Source organism: Macrobrachium nipponense, chromosome 8 (genome assembly GCF_015104395.2).
Source record: "Macrobrachium nipponense isolate FS-2020 chromosome 8, ASM1510439v2, whole genome shotgun sequence".
NCBI classification, from domain to species: Eukaryota; Metazoa; Arthropoda; class Malacostraca; order Decapoda; family Palaemonidae; genus Macrobrachium; species Macrobrachium nipponense.
This window is the reverse complement of record NC_087203.1, coordinates 116,741,292-116,759,603: the sequence shown is the minus strand read 5'-3', so window position 1 is coordinate 116,759,603 and position 18,312 is coordinate 116,741,292. Positions and strand designations below refer to the sequence as shown.

The 18,312-nt window shown below is 35.2% G+C and overlaps 3 protein-coding genes across 6 annotated transcripts in view; all 3 read right to left on the bottom strand.

Annotated features, from left to right (window-relative positions):
- Window positions 1-540: 540 nt before the first annotated feature.
- On the bottom strand, window positions 541-10,602 carry LOC135222988 (syntaxin-18-like). Of its 3 annotated transcripts, none has more exons than XM_064261492.1 (7): window positions 10,446-10,602; window positions 8,628-8,900; window positions 7,917-8,114; window positions 7,372-7,516; window positions 6,607-6,848; window positions 6,162-6,287; window positions 541-5,890 (listed from the first exon to the last, which is right to left on the bottom strand). In XM_064261492.1, the coding sequence occupies exons 2-7, from the start codon at window positions 8,898-8,900 to the stop codon at window positions 5,786-5,788; spliced, it is 1,089 nt and encodes a 362-aa protein (XP_064117562.1). In that variant the 5' UTR covers window positions 10,446-10,602; the 3' UTR covers window positions 541-5,785. The 3 variants fall into 3 exon arrangements, with proteins under 3 accessions (XP_064117562.1, XP_064117563.1, XP_064117561.1); XM_064261493.1 differs by lacking the exon at window positions 10,446-10,602 and adding an exon at window positions 10,338-10,415; XM_064261491.1 differs by lacking the exon at window positions 10,446-10,602 and adding an exon at window positions 9,437-9,786.
- An 836-nt stretch (window positions 10,603-11,438) lies between these two features.
- Window positions 11,439-14,497, bottom strand: LOC135223326 (uncharacterized). The gene is made up of 6 exons (XM_064261789.1): window positions 14,335-14,497; window positions 13,846-13,928; window positions 13,299-13,417; window positions 12,896-13,051; window positions 12,295-12,446; window positions 11,439-12,090 (listed from the first exon to the last, which is right to left on the bottom strand). Exons 1-6 carry the CDS (start codon window positions 14,343-14,345, stop codon window positions 11,892-11,894), a joined length of 720 nt encoding a protein of 239 aa, XP_064117859.1. The 5' UTR covers window positions 14,346-14,497; the 3' UTR covers window positions 11,439-11,891.
- A 2,096-nt stretch (window positions 14,498-16,593) lies between these two features.
- Window positions 16,594-18,312, bottom strand: part of LOC135222987 (uncharacterized) — a 7,220-nt gene continuing 5,501 nt past the window's right edge. For both annotated transcript variants that reach the window (XM_064261489.1, XM_064261490.1), the window contains exons 5-6: window positions 17,264-17,415; window positions 16,594-16,877 (exon numbers count right to left, since the gene is read on the bottom strand). In XM_064261489.1, coding sequence (XP_064117559.1) covers window positions 16,640-16,877; window positions 17,264-17,415 — 390 coding nt within the window. In that variant the 3' untranslated portion in view covers window positions 16,594-16,639. The remainder of the gene's footprint in view (window positions 16,878-17,263; window positions 17,416-18,312) is intronic.

The window sequence follows — 18,312 nt, the reverse complement described above, 5'->3', positions numbered from 1 at the left end:
TGAGCCACCTGATCTGTTTTCAAATTTTCTTCCCCAAGTTGATTAAGGTGTCTGGAATTTGTGGAAAATGGGCATGGTAAAGCAACAGGTTTGTTACCAAACAAATGATTAATATCAAGAGATTCAACCTCTAGATAACAGAGTAAGGTTTCTCATAAATACAAAATATACATTCTTATAAACATATCAATTATATAAGCCTCAAAGTCATTTCAGTTTAATGGATTGGAATTGAAATATAAAATTTACGCCAAAGGCCACACACTGGTACCTATGAGGCCTGTTCAGCGCCGAAAGTAATGTTGAGACAACTGTTAGGAGAGGGTGGAAAGTATAAGATGGAAGAAAGAAGATATGAATGGAGATACAGTAAAACAATTAGCAGGGATTGTGGCTAGGGCCCTTAAGGATACTGCAAAAAACCTTACACAGTCCCTATAATCCACTGCACGAGGTGGACTGATGAGAACCATTTTCGTGAATCTGAGTACTATATAAGGTGGGGAATAACACTTGAAGAAATATAAATGAAAATAAAAATAACTGATGTTCAACATTTATTATGGTACTGTATTGGCCAACACTACAAACAGGTTTCTCCATGAGTAAAATAACTCTACAGAGAAGTACAATATAACTATAGTTCTCCAACAAATATCTCAATATCAGATACTATACAAGCCGAACACTATGTAAGCTTTCAATATGAAAGATGATATCGAACATACTTGCATCTCTTGTTCATCTGAAAGCTCAAGCTTCATATTACGTCACTTCTAATACAAAGTATAGAACAGATACATAAAAGAAACTGCAGATAACGTTTTTGCCTAAAGACATTCATATCAGTTGAAATTGTGTATGACATTAAGTAGAAAATAAGTTAAATAATACTCTGTTTAGTAACCATATGTCATGAAAGCAAAGTGAATTATATTAAAGAATATGCCACCATTATAACTCATAATATGTTACACTATGTACTTTATTTCTTAAAGATATGTTCTTGCATAAAACTTACATTAAATACTACCCTGTTTACATGGATGCCAGTAAATTTCCTATTGTCCACTGTGAAAAGTATACTGCTGTAAAATCTACATGAAAATGGGTTTTACACACAAAAATAGTGCAAGCAAAGACAATACAAATTTTTAAAATACCTGATATTTCATAAGAAATTAATTCCCTAATTAGTAATGGTACTGCACACATCTGAGGCACCAGACTGACTGTTTGATGTAAAACACAATGGTAGGTGAAGGAGAGACAAAATATTTCCCACTATGAGGATCCCACTGTCTGAACTGATGTTAAATTATTTTTTATTGTTTACTGTACATTACAATACAGATGATGCAAATATGGGACAGTAAAAACAATTCAGTGTAGTATACCTTATCTGTGAACAAGACTAACAGAGTCTAAAGTTCATATGAATGGCAAACTTACAATTTTAACAGTATCGAACAGCCAACTAATAACTGATTTCTCAGTACCTCAGGGGTTACTCCACTTGACTGAATATCATCCCAATCAGTTACTGGCATTGGAAGTTTGTGTTGGTCTTTACTCCTAACTTTCATTACCTATACAGTTATTAATACACAAGTCTAGTGAAGGAATTCATTATATTTACAGCCTTCATGCTACGCTAAGTTAAGGCCTCAATAAATTATCAAACTTTCTATGACCAACAAGAGATCATGCCAGGAAGAATGACCACAGTAGTAAGTCAAAAGCCAGCTACATACCATTCACAATCTTTTGTATTTTTGGACAGGATCATGCTATTATCATAAAATAGTGATCGTATTGATTTCCTTGCATGTACTAATTGTTACAAACACAAGTTTAGAGAACACTAGTGCATGGAAGGATTCTTATAGGCAAACATTTTTAAACATTTTATTTTACTGATTATAAACAGTGATCCTATCTAAATTTTTGCTACACTGATCCATCATACAAATGTAATTGCACTTGTGAAAATCCCTCAAAGGTTTCTCACATGCTTGCAGCAATGACATAATTTGAAAAATTTGTTTGATATCTTGTTTCCTCAGTTCAAGCTAGATTTGGAATGATTTGTGATACATGTAAAAGGAGCACAATTGCCTGAGGTATACAAATATATATACAGAAATACTGTACACAGTACTTTCCTTTGTCATTTCAAAACCTATATTGAGACTTGTTTTCCATGAGGATTTATTATCTTCCTTTCTCCAAGTTCTAAACATACCTGTATTATTCAACCATCCCAACATGAACACCTCTCAGTTTTTGGATTTTAAAACTAAAACTGACCTCTTTATTCAATGCTTATATGAAAAGGCAGCAGCTCTATTTCTACAGTGAGGCTTCAAAAAGCATTTCCATAGTGACCATAGCTATCGCAAGTATGTTCATTTTAGCACCTTTGATTACCTTATCGCAAATAAGACATAGCACAGCAAAAATTGGAAAATGAAGTGAATTATCTAGACCACCTTAGCACCAAGTGTCCACAGCTTAAACAGGGAAGCAAATCTCCAAAATATTATTCATATATACACCAGTTACAATTAATTCCTAAACATGGTAGTATAGGATGGAAGTGTCATTTATAAATATCATTTAAATAAAAACATGGGAATGACTGACAAAATTTAGTAAATTTAAACAAAATTAACCCTTTGAAGATCTTGGGAGTCCAAAAACTTCTCAGTAGTAAAATGACCAAGTTTCGGCTGTTAATTGTTTTCAATACGAATGTAATCCTGGTTTTGGCTGTATTTATTTGGAATCCAATATAAATTGTACACTGATGCACTGTCTTTAAAAAGGGAAAATATGAAAATTATATGTAGTCCACATGATGTGTTGATATTAGTCATAAATATATAATAGATTTAAACAATCTTTTTGCCCCATGACAAAACAAAATAAAACTCCCTTTTCTTGCATATAAAAACAGAGGACTAAATTAGTAGAGTTTTTATCATTTTTCGTTTTCAATTGTTTATGATAATTCTCTCAGAACAGGCATTTCTTTCACATGAGATAGTTAAACCATCCCCAAACAGTCTCAAGTGCCATTCTAAAGTTATCTGATTATAATATATTTAAATTCAATTTATTTTCTTCAGGTCACATAATTTGATGTCACTAGAATCTCAAGGGTCAGGGTGGAAATTCTCACACTTCCAGAAAACTTTATCTTTGTAATTCCAGAAACTTTGATGGTACCTTTTACGAAGTTAACATTCTGAGAAAACAGGAAGAGTAGGAATTCGATGTCAGCTAATGACCACCACTAGAATGAAAACTTTATTCCTTTCATTTGCATAGAGCACTGTCAAGTTAACACTACTTTTGCAGTAGGTTAAAAACTTCCATGCTATTACAAACCAAAAACTATGTCATCCTAAAAAAAACAACGTTATTTTAACAAAGGTTTTTCATACATACATATTGATCACATACAGGGCTTTGTTCATATCCTGAATGTTCCCAGGTTCACCATTTATTTGTATGTCAGAAAAGGGAAGGTAGTCTCTCCAAAAATATACCATCTGGAACTACAGGTGTCTCAGTAAACCTCTTGCTACCCAATTGGCAATTATGGGTATATTGGAACTGACTGGATAAATGCCCCTTCCACTTCACCAACTACAAAACTGGTTCCACTTGACCTAGTAGAAGTTGCTATTGAAGTCATTCAAGATCTTGCAATGGCTACAGCTATGCTTCCTTTGTGAGACCTCTGCATCTGAAGCCTTACCTGTTAAATTCTAGGTGTGAAGACAAAGATTGCCTACACTGATAATTCTATGACATTATGACAGCGAGAGACTTGCTGGACTGTCCACCACCATAAATACTAAATCCTTGAACCAATCCTGCTATAGCCAAAGGGAGCTATAAGAATCAACCTGATATTGTAAGAGGCTTGGAACTTCTCCAGTATCTGCCTGATGAGACCAAATGAGGAACTGCTTCACTCATGCTCATTAACTTAAACCAGAGAAGAGGAAGATCCAGATGCTGACCACAATACTGAATATTATTTCAATAATATCGAACAAATATGCACAGTATCTCATTATTACATCACTTGTCCTTCTCTACTTTACAAGAATAAGTTCTCCACTTTTTATAGTGTGACCACTGATCTTACTACTAACCCCTCAAGTGTTGCAAGTGACAGTTGGCAGGCAGCAAAGGACCCAGTAACTGCTACATAGTATAGGAGGGTCTGTTTCCAGCAATGATATGAAGGCATGACTGACCTTACCTGGTCAGTAGTGAAACATAACATATTAGTGCGCAATCAAAACATAAGGTACTGAAAAAGCAGTATACATAAACAATTGTACATAATACAACAATTAAATATGAGAAGTAAAAATGTAAAAATACCAAAACAAAAGATGACAGATAATCTGGAAAAATCAGCTCCATCCACCAAAATTACAGGAAATATACGTACAGAATCTGTGAAAGTACCTGAATTATATGCTAACAATAAAGAAAATGTGAAATTCCTTACACAGTCAAAAATAGTATGCTAAAATACTTAGGGAAGCTTGCTAAACACAACCTATAAGTAATCAAAGTTATTAACGCACTTTTCTGGAGAAAAGACTAGTAAAGGAATTAGACGGTAAACAAAATTGACAAATCAAAGTCAGCGTTAACAAAGGAGAGTTTTCCAAAGCTGTTAAGACCAAAGCTGGGAAGAAACATGAACGAGGAAGACAGTTGCTACCTACCAATGGTTCAAAAGTGCACATGCAAACAAGGGTGCTCCTAGTTCTTCTGATTCCTTTGTCTATAAGACATAAGAATATAGACATCTCTGAATTGTGAATAGGTGTTTGTTATGAGAAAAGTGATTTGATTCTTAATGGAACAAATTAAAGTCATGGTATTATTACAGTAATTCCTTTAAATCCGGTATAATTCTAGGTTAAATTTTTTATTTTCATTCAATTACAGTTTACAATGCAGTGGGAACTTATGGGAACTAAATCCTACTTAGTATGTTTCAAAATAGCATGGCTTCATGATGAATGCCCTAATATAAAATCAAAATAATTAGTGAAAAATACATTAGCTTGCCTACACTATAGTAAGATCATCACTACTAGGAAAGCAAGCTCAAAAAAATACAAAATTTGTAATTTTTATGTAAATGCAAAGTAATACATCAAAATAACCAAATACAAAGCACAGAAGCAAAACTAAAGGCAGCGTTATTCTTCCCTGCAGTAAAATAAACAAGATGGGAAAAGAAAAAAAATCTTTCCCAACTCAATGCATGGTGGAAAATGGCTTCAATAAATCATGATCAATAGAAAATATGTAATTAATTAGTAGGCAGCATTGGATTAGGAATCCTCTCTATTAAAACACCGAATAAGTGAAGAGAGATTTAAACAACCACAGCTTCACAAAATGTGATGCTTTCAGTTGAAACATGTCCGTATACCTAGTTAGTGCATGCAAGAAGAACTTACCATCTGTCTGACAAACAAAAAGATTGGTGAACTGGGAACATTTGGGACTCGCAAAAAAGCTTATATATACTTAATGGGCTTGTAATGAAACTAAGTATATCTGTATCTTGTAACAAATTAACACTTTATATGCAAACAATTAACAAATTAACAATTCATATGTAAAAGTGTCTGTAGTTAGCAGCAGGATAACTTTTCAACCAGTGAATACGTCTACCTTACTGGCACCAGTAAAAAGAATAGGTTTGTGCAGAAGACAATCAATGGAAATGATGAAATATTTACCCATTATACCAGTCTAAGAAAAGTATCGTACATGACATAACTATTAGGAAAAACATAATCCACACGCGGAATCCAGCATCTTTCCTCATCGCCTCACGTACCTGAAGAGTAAAAGTTTCTGATTAGTTTCACAATAGAATATATTACTATACTCACAATTAACCTAAATCATGATCACAGAGCATCAATGAAGAAAGGGATGCGGAGGAAATAATGGTTTATCGTTACACATAACTACTAATTCATTAAAACAAAATATTTTTACTGGTAGACAACCAAGACTCAAGGATTCATAATGTTTATACTTTAGATTACTAAACCTTCAAGTATTTGTCTCTAAAATGGTAAACGGAAGCTTGCTATCTAACCTACCTGTTCATTTCCCTCTTTAACATTTTCTGTAGCTGCCATTATAGTCTCCTGGATCTTTTCAATTTGATGGGCTTGAATGTCAACCTTCTCGGAGAAAAAGTCTTGCATCTGTCCTAATTCAACAACCTAAAAACAAAGATTGAACAATACCCTTATTCACGGTATATGTCACACTAGATAAAACTTCAGACATCTGCTTTTCCTTACATTATTAAAAAAATATTATTTTACAAACGTCACACCATTAAACCACAATGCGTATACAAAAGCCTTGGGTTCAACGTGCCTTTGTCTCATAAATGACAACAACACATCTTACTAGTCATAAATCAACTGATACCTTTAGGTAGCATTAATACCATTACTGCTGTACAGTACATTTTACTCAAGGTGATATTTTTTAAAGTACAGTACGTACGTCAAGTAATTCACACATCAGACCCACCTGTCTTGTAATTTGCCGGACTTCTTCTTGGTTAGACATGAGCTCCTTGTAGAGGTGAAGGTTTTCTTCTTCCAAGAGTTGCCTCTCCTCACTACTTAAAGACCCAAGCATATTATCTATTTCTTCTTCTACTGGAGATGGCATTACATTATTCTGGGTGACTACAGGTGAATCGCCTTGCTTACTTTCCCCTGCAACCTCTGTATTTCCAGCACTTTCTAATGAAGATGGTCCCCATGAGTCTATAAAATATATAGTAGGCATCAGTATCCCTTGATTGACTGATTGCTTACAATTAATCTGGCATCTCAATACTCCTTGAACCTGCCACTAATTTCACTTTCAACAAGCATACCATGATAAAACTATCCCACTTTACTGGAAATGCTTGGACATGTATCAAATACATAATTATAAGTACACTTTTGTGTCATTTCTTAATTAGAAATATAATAAATTTATTCAATACAATACTTTAACACTTTTTCAAAACCACAGATGTAAAGCCCAAATATTGTTTATCAAACTAACTACATATAGTACAGTAGTACTTTGGGAATAACACCAAAAGGGATTATAACTTATAAGTGCTTCTGCCCAGGCCAGGATTCAAACCTGAGCCTTTAGTTTAGAAAAAATCGTTAAGACTGGAAAATTAGCAAAAATTGTATGAAAAACTTAAACCTAGAATTTGTTTTCCATTAAGGATAAGTACATATTTATATGATCTTTCAAGTCTAAAAAAAAAATGATAAAATCACTTACCTGGTTGGGAGCCGTCACACGTGTCTTGACTAGAATTAGACTTTGTTCGAGTATGACCTAAAGCAGTTGATTTAGAGGATTCTTCTGTGGTAGTACTTTGTCGTTTCTTTAAACCACCCGGTCGATGTAGTTTCATTAAGGTCTCCTATAAAAATAGGATGGTTTACGACTTTGTAAATTTAAAATATCTTGGTAAAATAATAATTTTAACTGACCAGTTGTGCATATGTGCCAACCTGCCAAAGTCATATGATAATCATCTTTCTACTAGAGTGTAATGAGGTACCTGGGGATTTTGCACATCACAGGAAATCGGCTATGTAAAAGCAATTACGGTGACAAAATATAACTTGAGTGTCCTCCAAAAAGTACAGACTAGTTTTATATGTTGTTCTTTTGCTCATCTATGGATATCCCACTTCCCTAGAAAGAACATTGTTGTGATGTTCTGTTTTACTACATTCAGATAATGCATACCAGGCAGAGTCTTCAGATACATATACATATGGAAAAATTTATTAAAACAAACTCAACACATAACTCGCCTTATCTTTTAGTTTCTTTTTCCTTTTACTCATTAAATCTTTGAAATGGGAGTTGACCTGCTGAAAATTAATCTCCAAGGTAGAGAGGATGTTCTTTCTGCACTCACAGGCATCACTCGAACCTTGCTGATCTCCGTCTACTTCTATGCGAAGAGTTTTGATGTTGTCATCAATAATTCTCAAATTTGTTGTAACAACCTGTTGCATACATTATATAGGGATTATTAGTAATGAATAATTCTTAAGCAGGAAAATATAAAAAATTAGCATTATTCTAAATATAGATATATAATCATAAATGCTTATAATGCAACTAAATATAACTGTACGTATCTTCAAAAGCAGAAATGAAAGTGGACAAAAATATTTATGAAAAGTTTTCTACAATCTTTTCATAATCACTACTTGAAATAAAACCCAACTTTGTATAAAACTCGTGAAATAACTTCTCTACATAAATCACACTGCTTGATGCAAATACTTGTCTGTTGAGAAAGTTTACAATTAACCATGTTTCAAAGAACATTTTTGACTGCCACTGCAGAATAATCCTTGATAGAATCAATGGTTTACATCCCATTTGGAACAATTATAATTTCTGGTTATGTACTCACAAAAATTTTTTCCTAAATTTCTTCTCACGACAAAAGAAATAAAAAAAAATTGTAAGGGAATCACGCAACTGTTAGAAACTTTACATAACAAACAAACCTTTTCCATATAACTACGTTCAATATCAGTCATGGAACCTTCATTGTCAATCAAGTATTTTCTCTGATGATCTCGAAGTAAATTACGATGACTTATGATATTACTGTGGATATCTCGAGCCCTGGTGTAAAACTGGGACATCGGCGACGAATTTGGAAAGATCTTGGTTTTGGGAAGACTGACACCCATAGCTTTGTTTCTTGTTCGGATGGTCTTGACACATGACTTGAACAGCGTTGTTAAGTCCATGCTGGCTGCAGTTTCCACCGTCATCTGGAGAAATGAGAAGTATTCAATTTATTTAGGGCAATACTCTTGGGGAAATTACACTGTCTCAGAACAATATTATCTTTTAATGCACACCCATTACTTAAATTCACCCCATTTTGAGGTCGTGAAATCCTAGACACTTTGGTCCCAGCTATCAAAAAAATAAAATGAATAAATAAAATGGCAGTCAGCCAGCAGGGCTAGGCATGTAGGTATGGATTCCTGAATCTAGCGACTGCCTCACCTGTCATGTCGACTGAAAAATTAGATGTGAAAAAAGAGCAGGGGGCTGTATGAACAATTTATATACATTTTGGTATTTTGCCTATTTTCACTTATAAAATAGGTGAATGGCTAAGAAGTGTTCGAGATACCACAGTATCTTAATGGGTTAGATTAGGTTAGGTTTGGCTGTATCCAAACAATTAGGGTAAACGACAGATTGGCGACATAGCGGCCACCTCTCTCAGAACACAGCCACTTCCCAAAAAAGCATTTGAATTATGCCATTATTTCGTAATTTTGGAGAAAACACTTACTTCGAAAGGAGAGTAAAGGTCTCGGTGTTCTACCTGGATGGGCCACAACTCTTGACTGATGCTCATGGCAGCAAATTCAAGTACTTTTCGGGAAGATGGCAGCATTCCAGGAGATGTTGCCACTATGTTGCCACTCAGTCATTTAACCTACTAATTTGCATACTTTTTAAGGTAAAACTGAAGACTACTGCCATGGCCTGGTTCCTGCCAGTTACTGACATGAGTGTTCACCAGCTTTTGTTTATATTCAAGTCTTTTGCTTACATTTATGAAATTTAACATCTTTCCTTATGTTTCTACATTCATCCCAAAGGGGCTGCTGCTAAACACAGCACCACCTTTGCACATAAACCGATAGGGCCAGGTTATCGAACTAGATGGGTGCGGTCGTTTTCTGCAGTTTTACAAATTACAATAGCCGATGTTAGAGAGCAAATGCAACTGGATAATAGGAGGCCTAGCTGTTTGCCACTACGCTGTACATAAAAATCTATTAGGTATGCCAGAATGTAACATTTGAAAGTCAAATAGAGTACCTAGGTAAGTAGCTGTACTAGGTATAGGCTAGTACCTACCTACCTAATATACTATAGGTTGCCTAAAATAATAGAAAATTGATAGGCGTCAGCTACGTCATTCTGGAAGAGTAACTTACGTATAGCCTAGGTACCTAGGTAGGTCGTATACCTATGTATTAGGTAGTAACCTATACATACCTAGGTAACTACCTAGGTAGGTACTACCTAGGTACTAGCCTAGTCCAGGCTGCCCAATTTAGACAAGGTAGCTAGACTACCATTACGGTAATTTTGCATCAAATCTACAGCAAAAATCATAGCTTACATTGTGAAAAAAGACATGACAAATACGCCTACTTATAAAGTTCAATTTAATTACCTACCCATTGATAAATTAGGCTGGGAACCTGGTCTACGGTATGTCTACCTTTGTAGTCTCGTCTAAGGTAATACCTACTACCTACTACCTATACGGTTATAATTGGACCTACCTTTTAAAAGATACGAAGTTATTTCTTCTAGGTATAATTTACTTGCGACCCAAAAAGGGTCAAAGGAATAATTCTATAGATAGTAAGGATAAAGTGAAGATTATATTAACAATTTGACAGCTAGTCTAAACCTACACGTCAGTTACGTACTTTTCAACGCACGATCGAGGTGGCGAATTTAATCTCTACAACGGCACCTCAATTTAGATGTTTCAATTTACCTTTTAAATATAATATTTATTTAGTTTATCTTACGTATACGGTATTCATTTTATATTTATCATGAAATAAGTTATCCAGTGAGAGTATTGTAAAATGATCCCATAGAAATCAACTTTATTTGGTTAGGACCAAAAAAAAAAAAAAAAAAAAAAAAAAAAAAAAAAAAAAAAAAAAAAAAAAAAAGAGTATTTGTGGCTTCTGGCTTTATTTACAAGTTATCTTTTATATTTGTTTGATTTTCATTATGAAATTAGTTATTCAATGTAAGTATTATAATTTTTTACCCTGGGAATAATCTTTGTCATGGTTAAGACGAAAGAGTTAAGAGTATTTGTAGCTTCTTTTTTTGGCTTTTCTAATGTTTATAAGCGGTGATGGAGCGACTCTTCGATATTTACTTACCGTTTTCCTCTAATGTGACCCACAAATTAATAAAGCTCTTTTTTCTGCTAGATATGAGGTAGTAAGGATAAATATGTCTCATTAATTGCTACATATAATGTACCTTATCAATTGCACTCATTGCACAAACATAGAAGAAGAAGAAGAAGAAGAAGCACAAACATATCATTTATCACTAATGTTTGTGCAATATGATTATTGGAGGCTATAAGGAATTTTTAAAAACTCCTGTCTGTTCAAGCATTTTGTCTATAAATAGCTTTTTTTAATTTCCAGAGAGAATATCTTATGGTTCATTTATTCATTCGCTTAAAGTTCATTTACATTCGTTTTTATGTTGTGATTTGATCAAATAAAAATAGGCCAATCTACGTGGTATTTTCCATAAACTGGGTCCCTGTATTCTAGATACCACAGTTGTTTCAAATGAATACTGCTAACCGTTGAGGGTGATTTTTATTTCGCTGGTGGCAATACATAAACATTGGTTCTTCTTAACGTTTACATTTTATTGGCATCCATTATGCTCACGGTGTCTAGAAATGGTATTAATGCGATTTTAAATGCGTGTTTATGCAAGAGACTGAGTTATTCTCATTAAAAACACACGCACGCGCTCAGGATCTTCTTTGAATATATTGGTTGTAAAATCGTCGCATCCTCCATAGGCCTACATACAATTTCAGAGATGAATTAAAATAGAGATGTTGATCAATTTTAATCATAGGCCTATATTTCAATGTACATATTTGGAGGTATCTTTTTTTATATAGAAAAGACAAAGGTTGTCTTTTATTTCATTGAAGGACTGGCAACCTTGCTTTACTGCACTGGATCACAGTCAAGGAGCGGTGCTATGATGGTGAGATCGACGGTGTCCAGAGCTTCGTTGATCATAGATTGCACAGACTGTTCAATCGTGTCTCTGATGAACAGTTCAGTGACGTTGACAACAAGTTCGGTTAGAAGTTCCAAAATCCAGTTGAGTGGGCCCAGACCGTGTATGTCAACGCTTATGTGCCTGAAAAAATAAGAATATTACGATTTTAAAGAATATATTAAATGGATTTTGAGGAACAAGTCAGTGAGTTATAGAAGAGGTTAAACATTCTGTCCTACGTTTTGACACAATCTTTGCACAGGTTGTTACACCTTGTTAAAGGAAAGTCATCGTTTATATTTTCACTGTATCATAATCTAGAAAGTGGAGTGGAGAGGCTCTTACCCAATCTTATCAACGTTGAGCTTCGAGACCTTGAACTTACAAACGGTACGGTCTAGAGCGGCCTCGAAGCTGACGGCGGCACCGTTCACATGGATAACAACGTCAGCAACGGGACCCAGGTCCATGAATTGAGCCAAGCACGTATAGTGACCCTTTGGTTGAATTATTATTATTATTATTATTATTATTATTATTATTATTATTATTATTATTATTATTATTATTATTATTATTATTATATTAGTCAGATGAACATTATTCATATGGAACAAGCCCATCAAAGGGGACCACCGACTAGAAATTCAAGCTTTCAAAGAATGTGTTTCGTTATAAAGAAGTGACTGAGCCTAATGGGGGACACAGAAAGAGATCAGGTTTAAAAAAAATGAATGCGAAAATAAAGAAATTAGTATATAAAAATGTAAGCAAATTACTGGAATATAAGAATTGTTTTACGGTAGTAGGTCAAGACTGACTATTTATCAAGGCTTTGTTGAATAGGACTCGGTGTCCACGTTGAGACCAACAGTTGCTCAGTATTATAGACAGACTTCTTAAGTCTTGAAGTTAAATTCTTCATTTGGACTTCCTCAGACGTTACCTTCATTTCGTCTAAGCCCGTCCCTGCCGAAATGCCGATGACAACGCCCTCTGCGTCCCTGATGAAGTTAGCATCGGTCGATCGGTAGAGGGAGGAGAGACCTCTAAGCCATCCTTCGTAAAGAGCAGCTTCGCCATGCCATTCGACACCTAAGATCTAAGCAAACATTAGCTAATCGTATTAAGATGAAAGAATTAATGTACTGTTCTGCATTTATACTAAGGTCAAATAGGCCTATGACCATTGTTTTAACCATTCTTAGGCTAGTTCCATAATATTGTCAATGTAATTTACTTCCCTTCAGGCAGATAAATTCATAAAAAACCGATTAAGTTATTGAGTTTTGACTTCAGTGTTTTCGTTTGAAATTTTGAAGAAGAAGAATTAACAAACAAATATTTACCTTTTTGCTGAAGCCCGTTGTGGCGTTTGGGAGTGGAGATGGATCTAGGCCATTCTCAATGATGAGAACTTGAAGATTATCGAACACCAGGTCCAAATAGTGGTTCAAGCTGTCCTCACCTGCCCAAATATATATATATATATATATATATATATATGTATATATATATATATATATATATATATATATATGATAAAAGATCTCATGCAACCAACACCATATTGAAAAAGAATGTATCATGGGGTCTAATAGGCTTAAAACCATTGTTTTAACCGTCCCTGGGCAAGTCTCATAATAGGACCATATGCATAAGAAATTGATCAATGATTTTGAAGTCTTTAAAAAATCATAATTTATCATTTTCGTGTCATTAATCTCTCTCTCTCTCTCTCTCTCTCTCTTCTCTCTCTCTCTCTCTCTCTCTCTGCTAATAATAGAGACATAATTAGTAGCACTGAACTTATGTAGATCTGAACACGCGCGCGCGCACACACACACACGCATACACACACACACACACACACACACACACACACACAATACTGACCTGGAGCTGCAGCAACGGCGCCCCAACATAACCCAACCAACAGAAGAATCTTTCCCAGCATGATTTTCGTTATGCAGCTGACACTGAAAAAGAGCAATATTGTACAGCTGCCGAGCTGATACTGTACACACGAGTAACTCATGTATCCTGGGTCCTGCAGTTTTGGCAATTTGCAAATGAAATTCATAATAATGAAATATATGAAGTGGGCAAATTCAATCATGATTTTTCTTTATTGAAATTAATGCAGTTTCCTAACATTTGCAAGACATTCTTTAAGTTAAATAAAGTTGACTGCTGTTATCAAGAATAAATCGTAGGCCTAGTTCATGAAGTGCTCAGTCTCATTATGCAGATGTAATACGATAATGAACTAATGCGTCTAATTGTCACACAACAAGGTTTGGACTAATCATATAAATGGACGTATTGACAAATCTATCTTTTATCAATATTAGGGAAGAAAAATTTTTAAACATTTCAGCTGACCATAAAATCATCTGGACAAGGAGTAGATGTGCATTTTGATGCCAAAACCAGTTCCACACTAACTGAACCTGCAATGTCTTCAAGCCCTCTTCCTCCGTGTTCCAAGTTCCACCATATTCTTCGTTTATATATAGAACATTTTTACTCACGACGAATCCTTCATCAGGAGATGAATGCTGATAATACGATCAACTCTGCACTCACGTCTCAGTGACTCATCACCAAGGATTATGTAGGAGACGCATCTACATCCCAAGGCTAGGTCTAGCTGCCCTTGAATTCATGATCCTTGTATCCTATTTATGATCATTATCATTTATACCTTACCACGTCTTTCATTTCGTTATATTCTCAAGTAACTTCATGATTAAAAAGCATATTCCTTGCAGATCACGAGTAATTTTTCTCGAGTGTTAGCAAAATAGCATTCAGTGTAGGCCTATCAGATAAGCAACGATTGCATATCAGGTTATACTAACAAGAATTGATTGACGAGCTCCTGAATTATCTGTCAAGAAACTGTCTTCGGGCTCCATAAAAAGAAATGAATAACTAAGATAATCAATAATAAAAAAAATCTGTAGGCAGAATCTCAAACTGATCTGCTACCAACGGCTTTAGACTGAATATCGATTCCTCATTCTCCTTCCTTAACGTATGATCAACCAGGACACTCGGCCTGCGGTTCTGGAGAGGATAACAGCCTTTAATAACCACATCGCCTACTGAAGGAGGTAGGTAGCCTCTTCCTACTTTTTCCCATTAGTACGAGCAACGCCAATGCCATGGGACCGTGTACAGCATGCATCTGTATCAACGGCCTTCAGGATATACACATTATTGATTGTGATACCATTACACGGGTTGAAAGGAGGCTAACTCTTGTGAAGACAATAGTAATTCTCAAATAGATAGCTACAATTTTGAGGAGGAAATTCAATTATCTAATAATCTACGAAATATTCTAGCTATAAATTGTATTCTTTTGGTAATGTTCTATATTCTTTCGAAAAACTGTAGATATGGAGCAACGACAATGCCTTTTGAACACGCCAGCTCTCTTGCTGTCTATTCTGATCTAGCTAAATGTTTTTATAAATAAGATTGGAAAAGTCAAGATTAAAAAAAAAAATTCATTCTATGTAAATCAAAATATTAGATTTTAGAAATAAAACATATATTTGGGCTAAATCAAATAACTCTTCTTCTTCGCTCTAGGCTTAATTACGATTCTTCGTCCCTTCTCTCTTGGCTGAGAAATAATGATATATATACTTGGTTTCCCACGCAGATGTTTCTTTGTATGCCAGTACTTACAGAAAAAGTAGATACATAAGCTTATTTCACGTCTAAAAAAAAACTACCACAGAGACAGCTTACCCTTAAGATTGAAGTAAACAACCCCCAGATAAGACTTGGGTTTTTATATGCTGTGTTCCCAGTCAGATGTCCCTTTCTCACGGTACTCTTAGAACGAAAGTTCTGTGCCTAATTTTTTTCTTTACGTAAGAACAATGAATAAAGTCCAATGAAACCTCAAGGTCCACGTAAGTTCTGTAAACAATCATGGGAAATATAATAAAGCCAGATGTTTCTTTTTGTGCGAATTCATCTCATGATTAATCCATGTTAAATATTGTTACCACAGGTATGGATACGCCTCATATTATAAAAATTTCCGTTTAGCACAAATCCATGAGGTCTATTCTTTTATTTAGACAGTTACCAGCGCTTCAAATATTATTGGCATTGTCATGTGTCAGTTATATAACACCCGTTTTATCGGTTGCAAATGGGATATATTCAGTATTCAAAGAGCAATGGAGATTTGAGAAATATGTCTAAATGATTTGCCCATGGTTTCATTAGAGATGGTTTGCTTGATCTATTAGGTTGTTTATCTTTTTATTTGTTTATTGAGGGTGGCAATGGTAGCCATGCAGTATGAGAAAGCATGATCTGATTAGCAAAGAGCAAGCAGAAATCTTTTAAAAAAACCACTTTCTCAAGACCTTATTTGGCTTCGCTAATATTGAGTTTTCGTATTTGGCAAATGACTTGTGATATTCATGAGAGAGAGAGAGAGAGAGAGAGAGAGAGAGAGAGAGAGAGAGAGAGAGAGAGAGAGAGAGAGAGAGACTTTCACTCGTAATAAAAACAACTTTTTCTTTTTTAGACTGACCTAAAGGCATTCACTGGGGAAGAAATTAGACTTAGTTTCACGAATCCCTCGAAACGAGGAAGATAAAAAAGACGTCATTCATTGTTAACATTTTATTCTCAAGTGCTGTCTCCCAATCCACTCCTAATGGATGGCTGCAGGAGTCGTGGTGCGGAAAGGCCTCTTGTCGCAGTGGATGAAGGGCACAATCCACCTGTAAGGGTACAGATCGAAGTTGTCGAGGACGCCGTTCATGATGGTCTTGAACTGGTTTTCGATGGTATTCCTGAGGAACACCTCGACGACGTTGGCGATGAGAGTTCCGAAGGCGTTGGCGATCCAGTCCAGGAGGCCTAGGCCGTCGATGTTGATGGTGATGTGTCTGGGAGGAAGACAGGTGGATGTAAGATCTACGGAACATTGACACCTTAGACTCATGTTTTCGTTTTATTTGACTTTTATGTATTGCAAGATATCATGGAGGGGAGATTTATAAACGTTAGGTCTACAAACATTGTCTGACACCTTAGACTCGTGTTTTCCTTTTATTTGGCTTTTTATGTATTGCAGGATATTATGGAGGGGAGACTCATAAACGTTAGGTCTACGAACATGTCTGACACCTTAGTCTCATGTTTTTCTATAATTTGACTATTTAGGTATTGCAGAACCACAGGATATATGGAGTTATGTAATTCAGGAGGAAATGATAAACGCACCCGACGAATCTTATTAGAGCACGAAAAGGTTCCAGATAAAATCACTCACCCAATGTTATCGATGTTGAGGTCCTTCAGAGAGAACACACACAGATGCTCATCGAGAGCCGTTGTAAGGGTCAGTCGGATGCCTTCTATGTGTAGTGTGATGTCTCCGGAAGGTCCGAGATCCATGAACTGGGCCACGTATTTGTAGTGTCCCTGGTGACAGAAATGGCCAGTTAATAAAATAACTAAAAGCGAGAATGAGCTGCTTAGACAGGACAGGGCAGATCCTTGTTAAATTTCCCTGGCAGAATAACATTGACATGCTAAAAACTGCGAAAATTGATGACAATGCAGATAATATTTACTTTCGTGTGTGATTACAGCATCGTATCTCCTAAGGAACTGAGCTAAATTACCACAAAACCACCGCATTTAATTGTAAAATCAATAATTTACTGGGATTATGCACATTATTAGGTGTTTCTGATCATTCTATAAGGGCAAATTATTCTGCGCATGGGCCTAATCAATATGGTTTGGACACAGGCGGTGAAAATAAAATGTGAATTTTCTGTTTTAAAAGAAGTTCGTTAGAAGGAATGTTCCAGGAGTTAATGACGGCTTACTTTTTATCTCCACAGTCGGTTCATTACATCAATTGCTGATCAGAAACCGAAACAAAAGTAGGACTAGACCTATGTGCATTATTATTATTATTATTATTATTATTATTATTATTATTATTATTATTATTATTATTATTATTATTATTATTATTATTATTATTATTATTATTATTATTTATTTATTTATTTTTTGTTTTTTGCTTTATCACAGTCCTCCAATTCGACTGGGTGGCATTTATAGTGTGGGGTTCCGGGTTGCATCCTGCCCCCTTACGAGTCCATCACTCTTCTTACTAGTATGTGCCCCGTTTCTAGGATCATACTCTTCTGCATGAGTCCTGGAGCTACTTCAGCCTCTAGTTTTTCCAGAGATCTTGGGATCGTGCCTAGTGTTCCTATGATTATGGGTACAATTTCCACTGGCATATCCCATATCCTTCTTATTTCTATTTTCAGGTCTCGATATTTATCCATTTTTTCCCTT

What these genes read in the sequence shown, in the direction of transcription:
- LOC135222988 (XM_064261491.1), bottom strand. Translation starts at nt 9,541, where the DNA reads ATGCTGCCATCTTCCCGAAAAGTACTTGAATTTGCTGCCATGAGCATC. An exon ending in ACCTTTACTCTCCTTTCGAA is followed by an intron (nt 8,901 to 9,436) that starts GTAAGTGTTTTC and finishes TCATTTCTCCAG; the next exon opens with ATGACGGTGGAAACTGCAGC. An exon ending in GTGTGACGGCTCCCAACCAG is followed by an intron (nt 6,849 to 7,371) that starts GTAAGTGATTTT and finishes TATATTTTATAG; the next exon opens with ACTCATGGGGACCATCTTCA.
- LOC135223326 (XM_064261789.1), bottom strand. An exon ending in CGCCGTTGCTGCAGCTCCAG is followed by an intron (nt 13,418 to 13,845) that starts GTCAGTATTGTG and finishes ATATTTGGGCAG; the next exon opens with GTGAGGACAGCTTGAACCAC. An exon ending in CGGGCTTAGACGAAATGAAG is followed by an intron (nt 12,447 to 12,895) that starts GTAACGTCTGAG and finishes ATTCAACCAAAG; the next exon opens with GGTCACTATACGTGCTTGGC.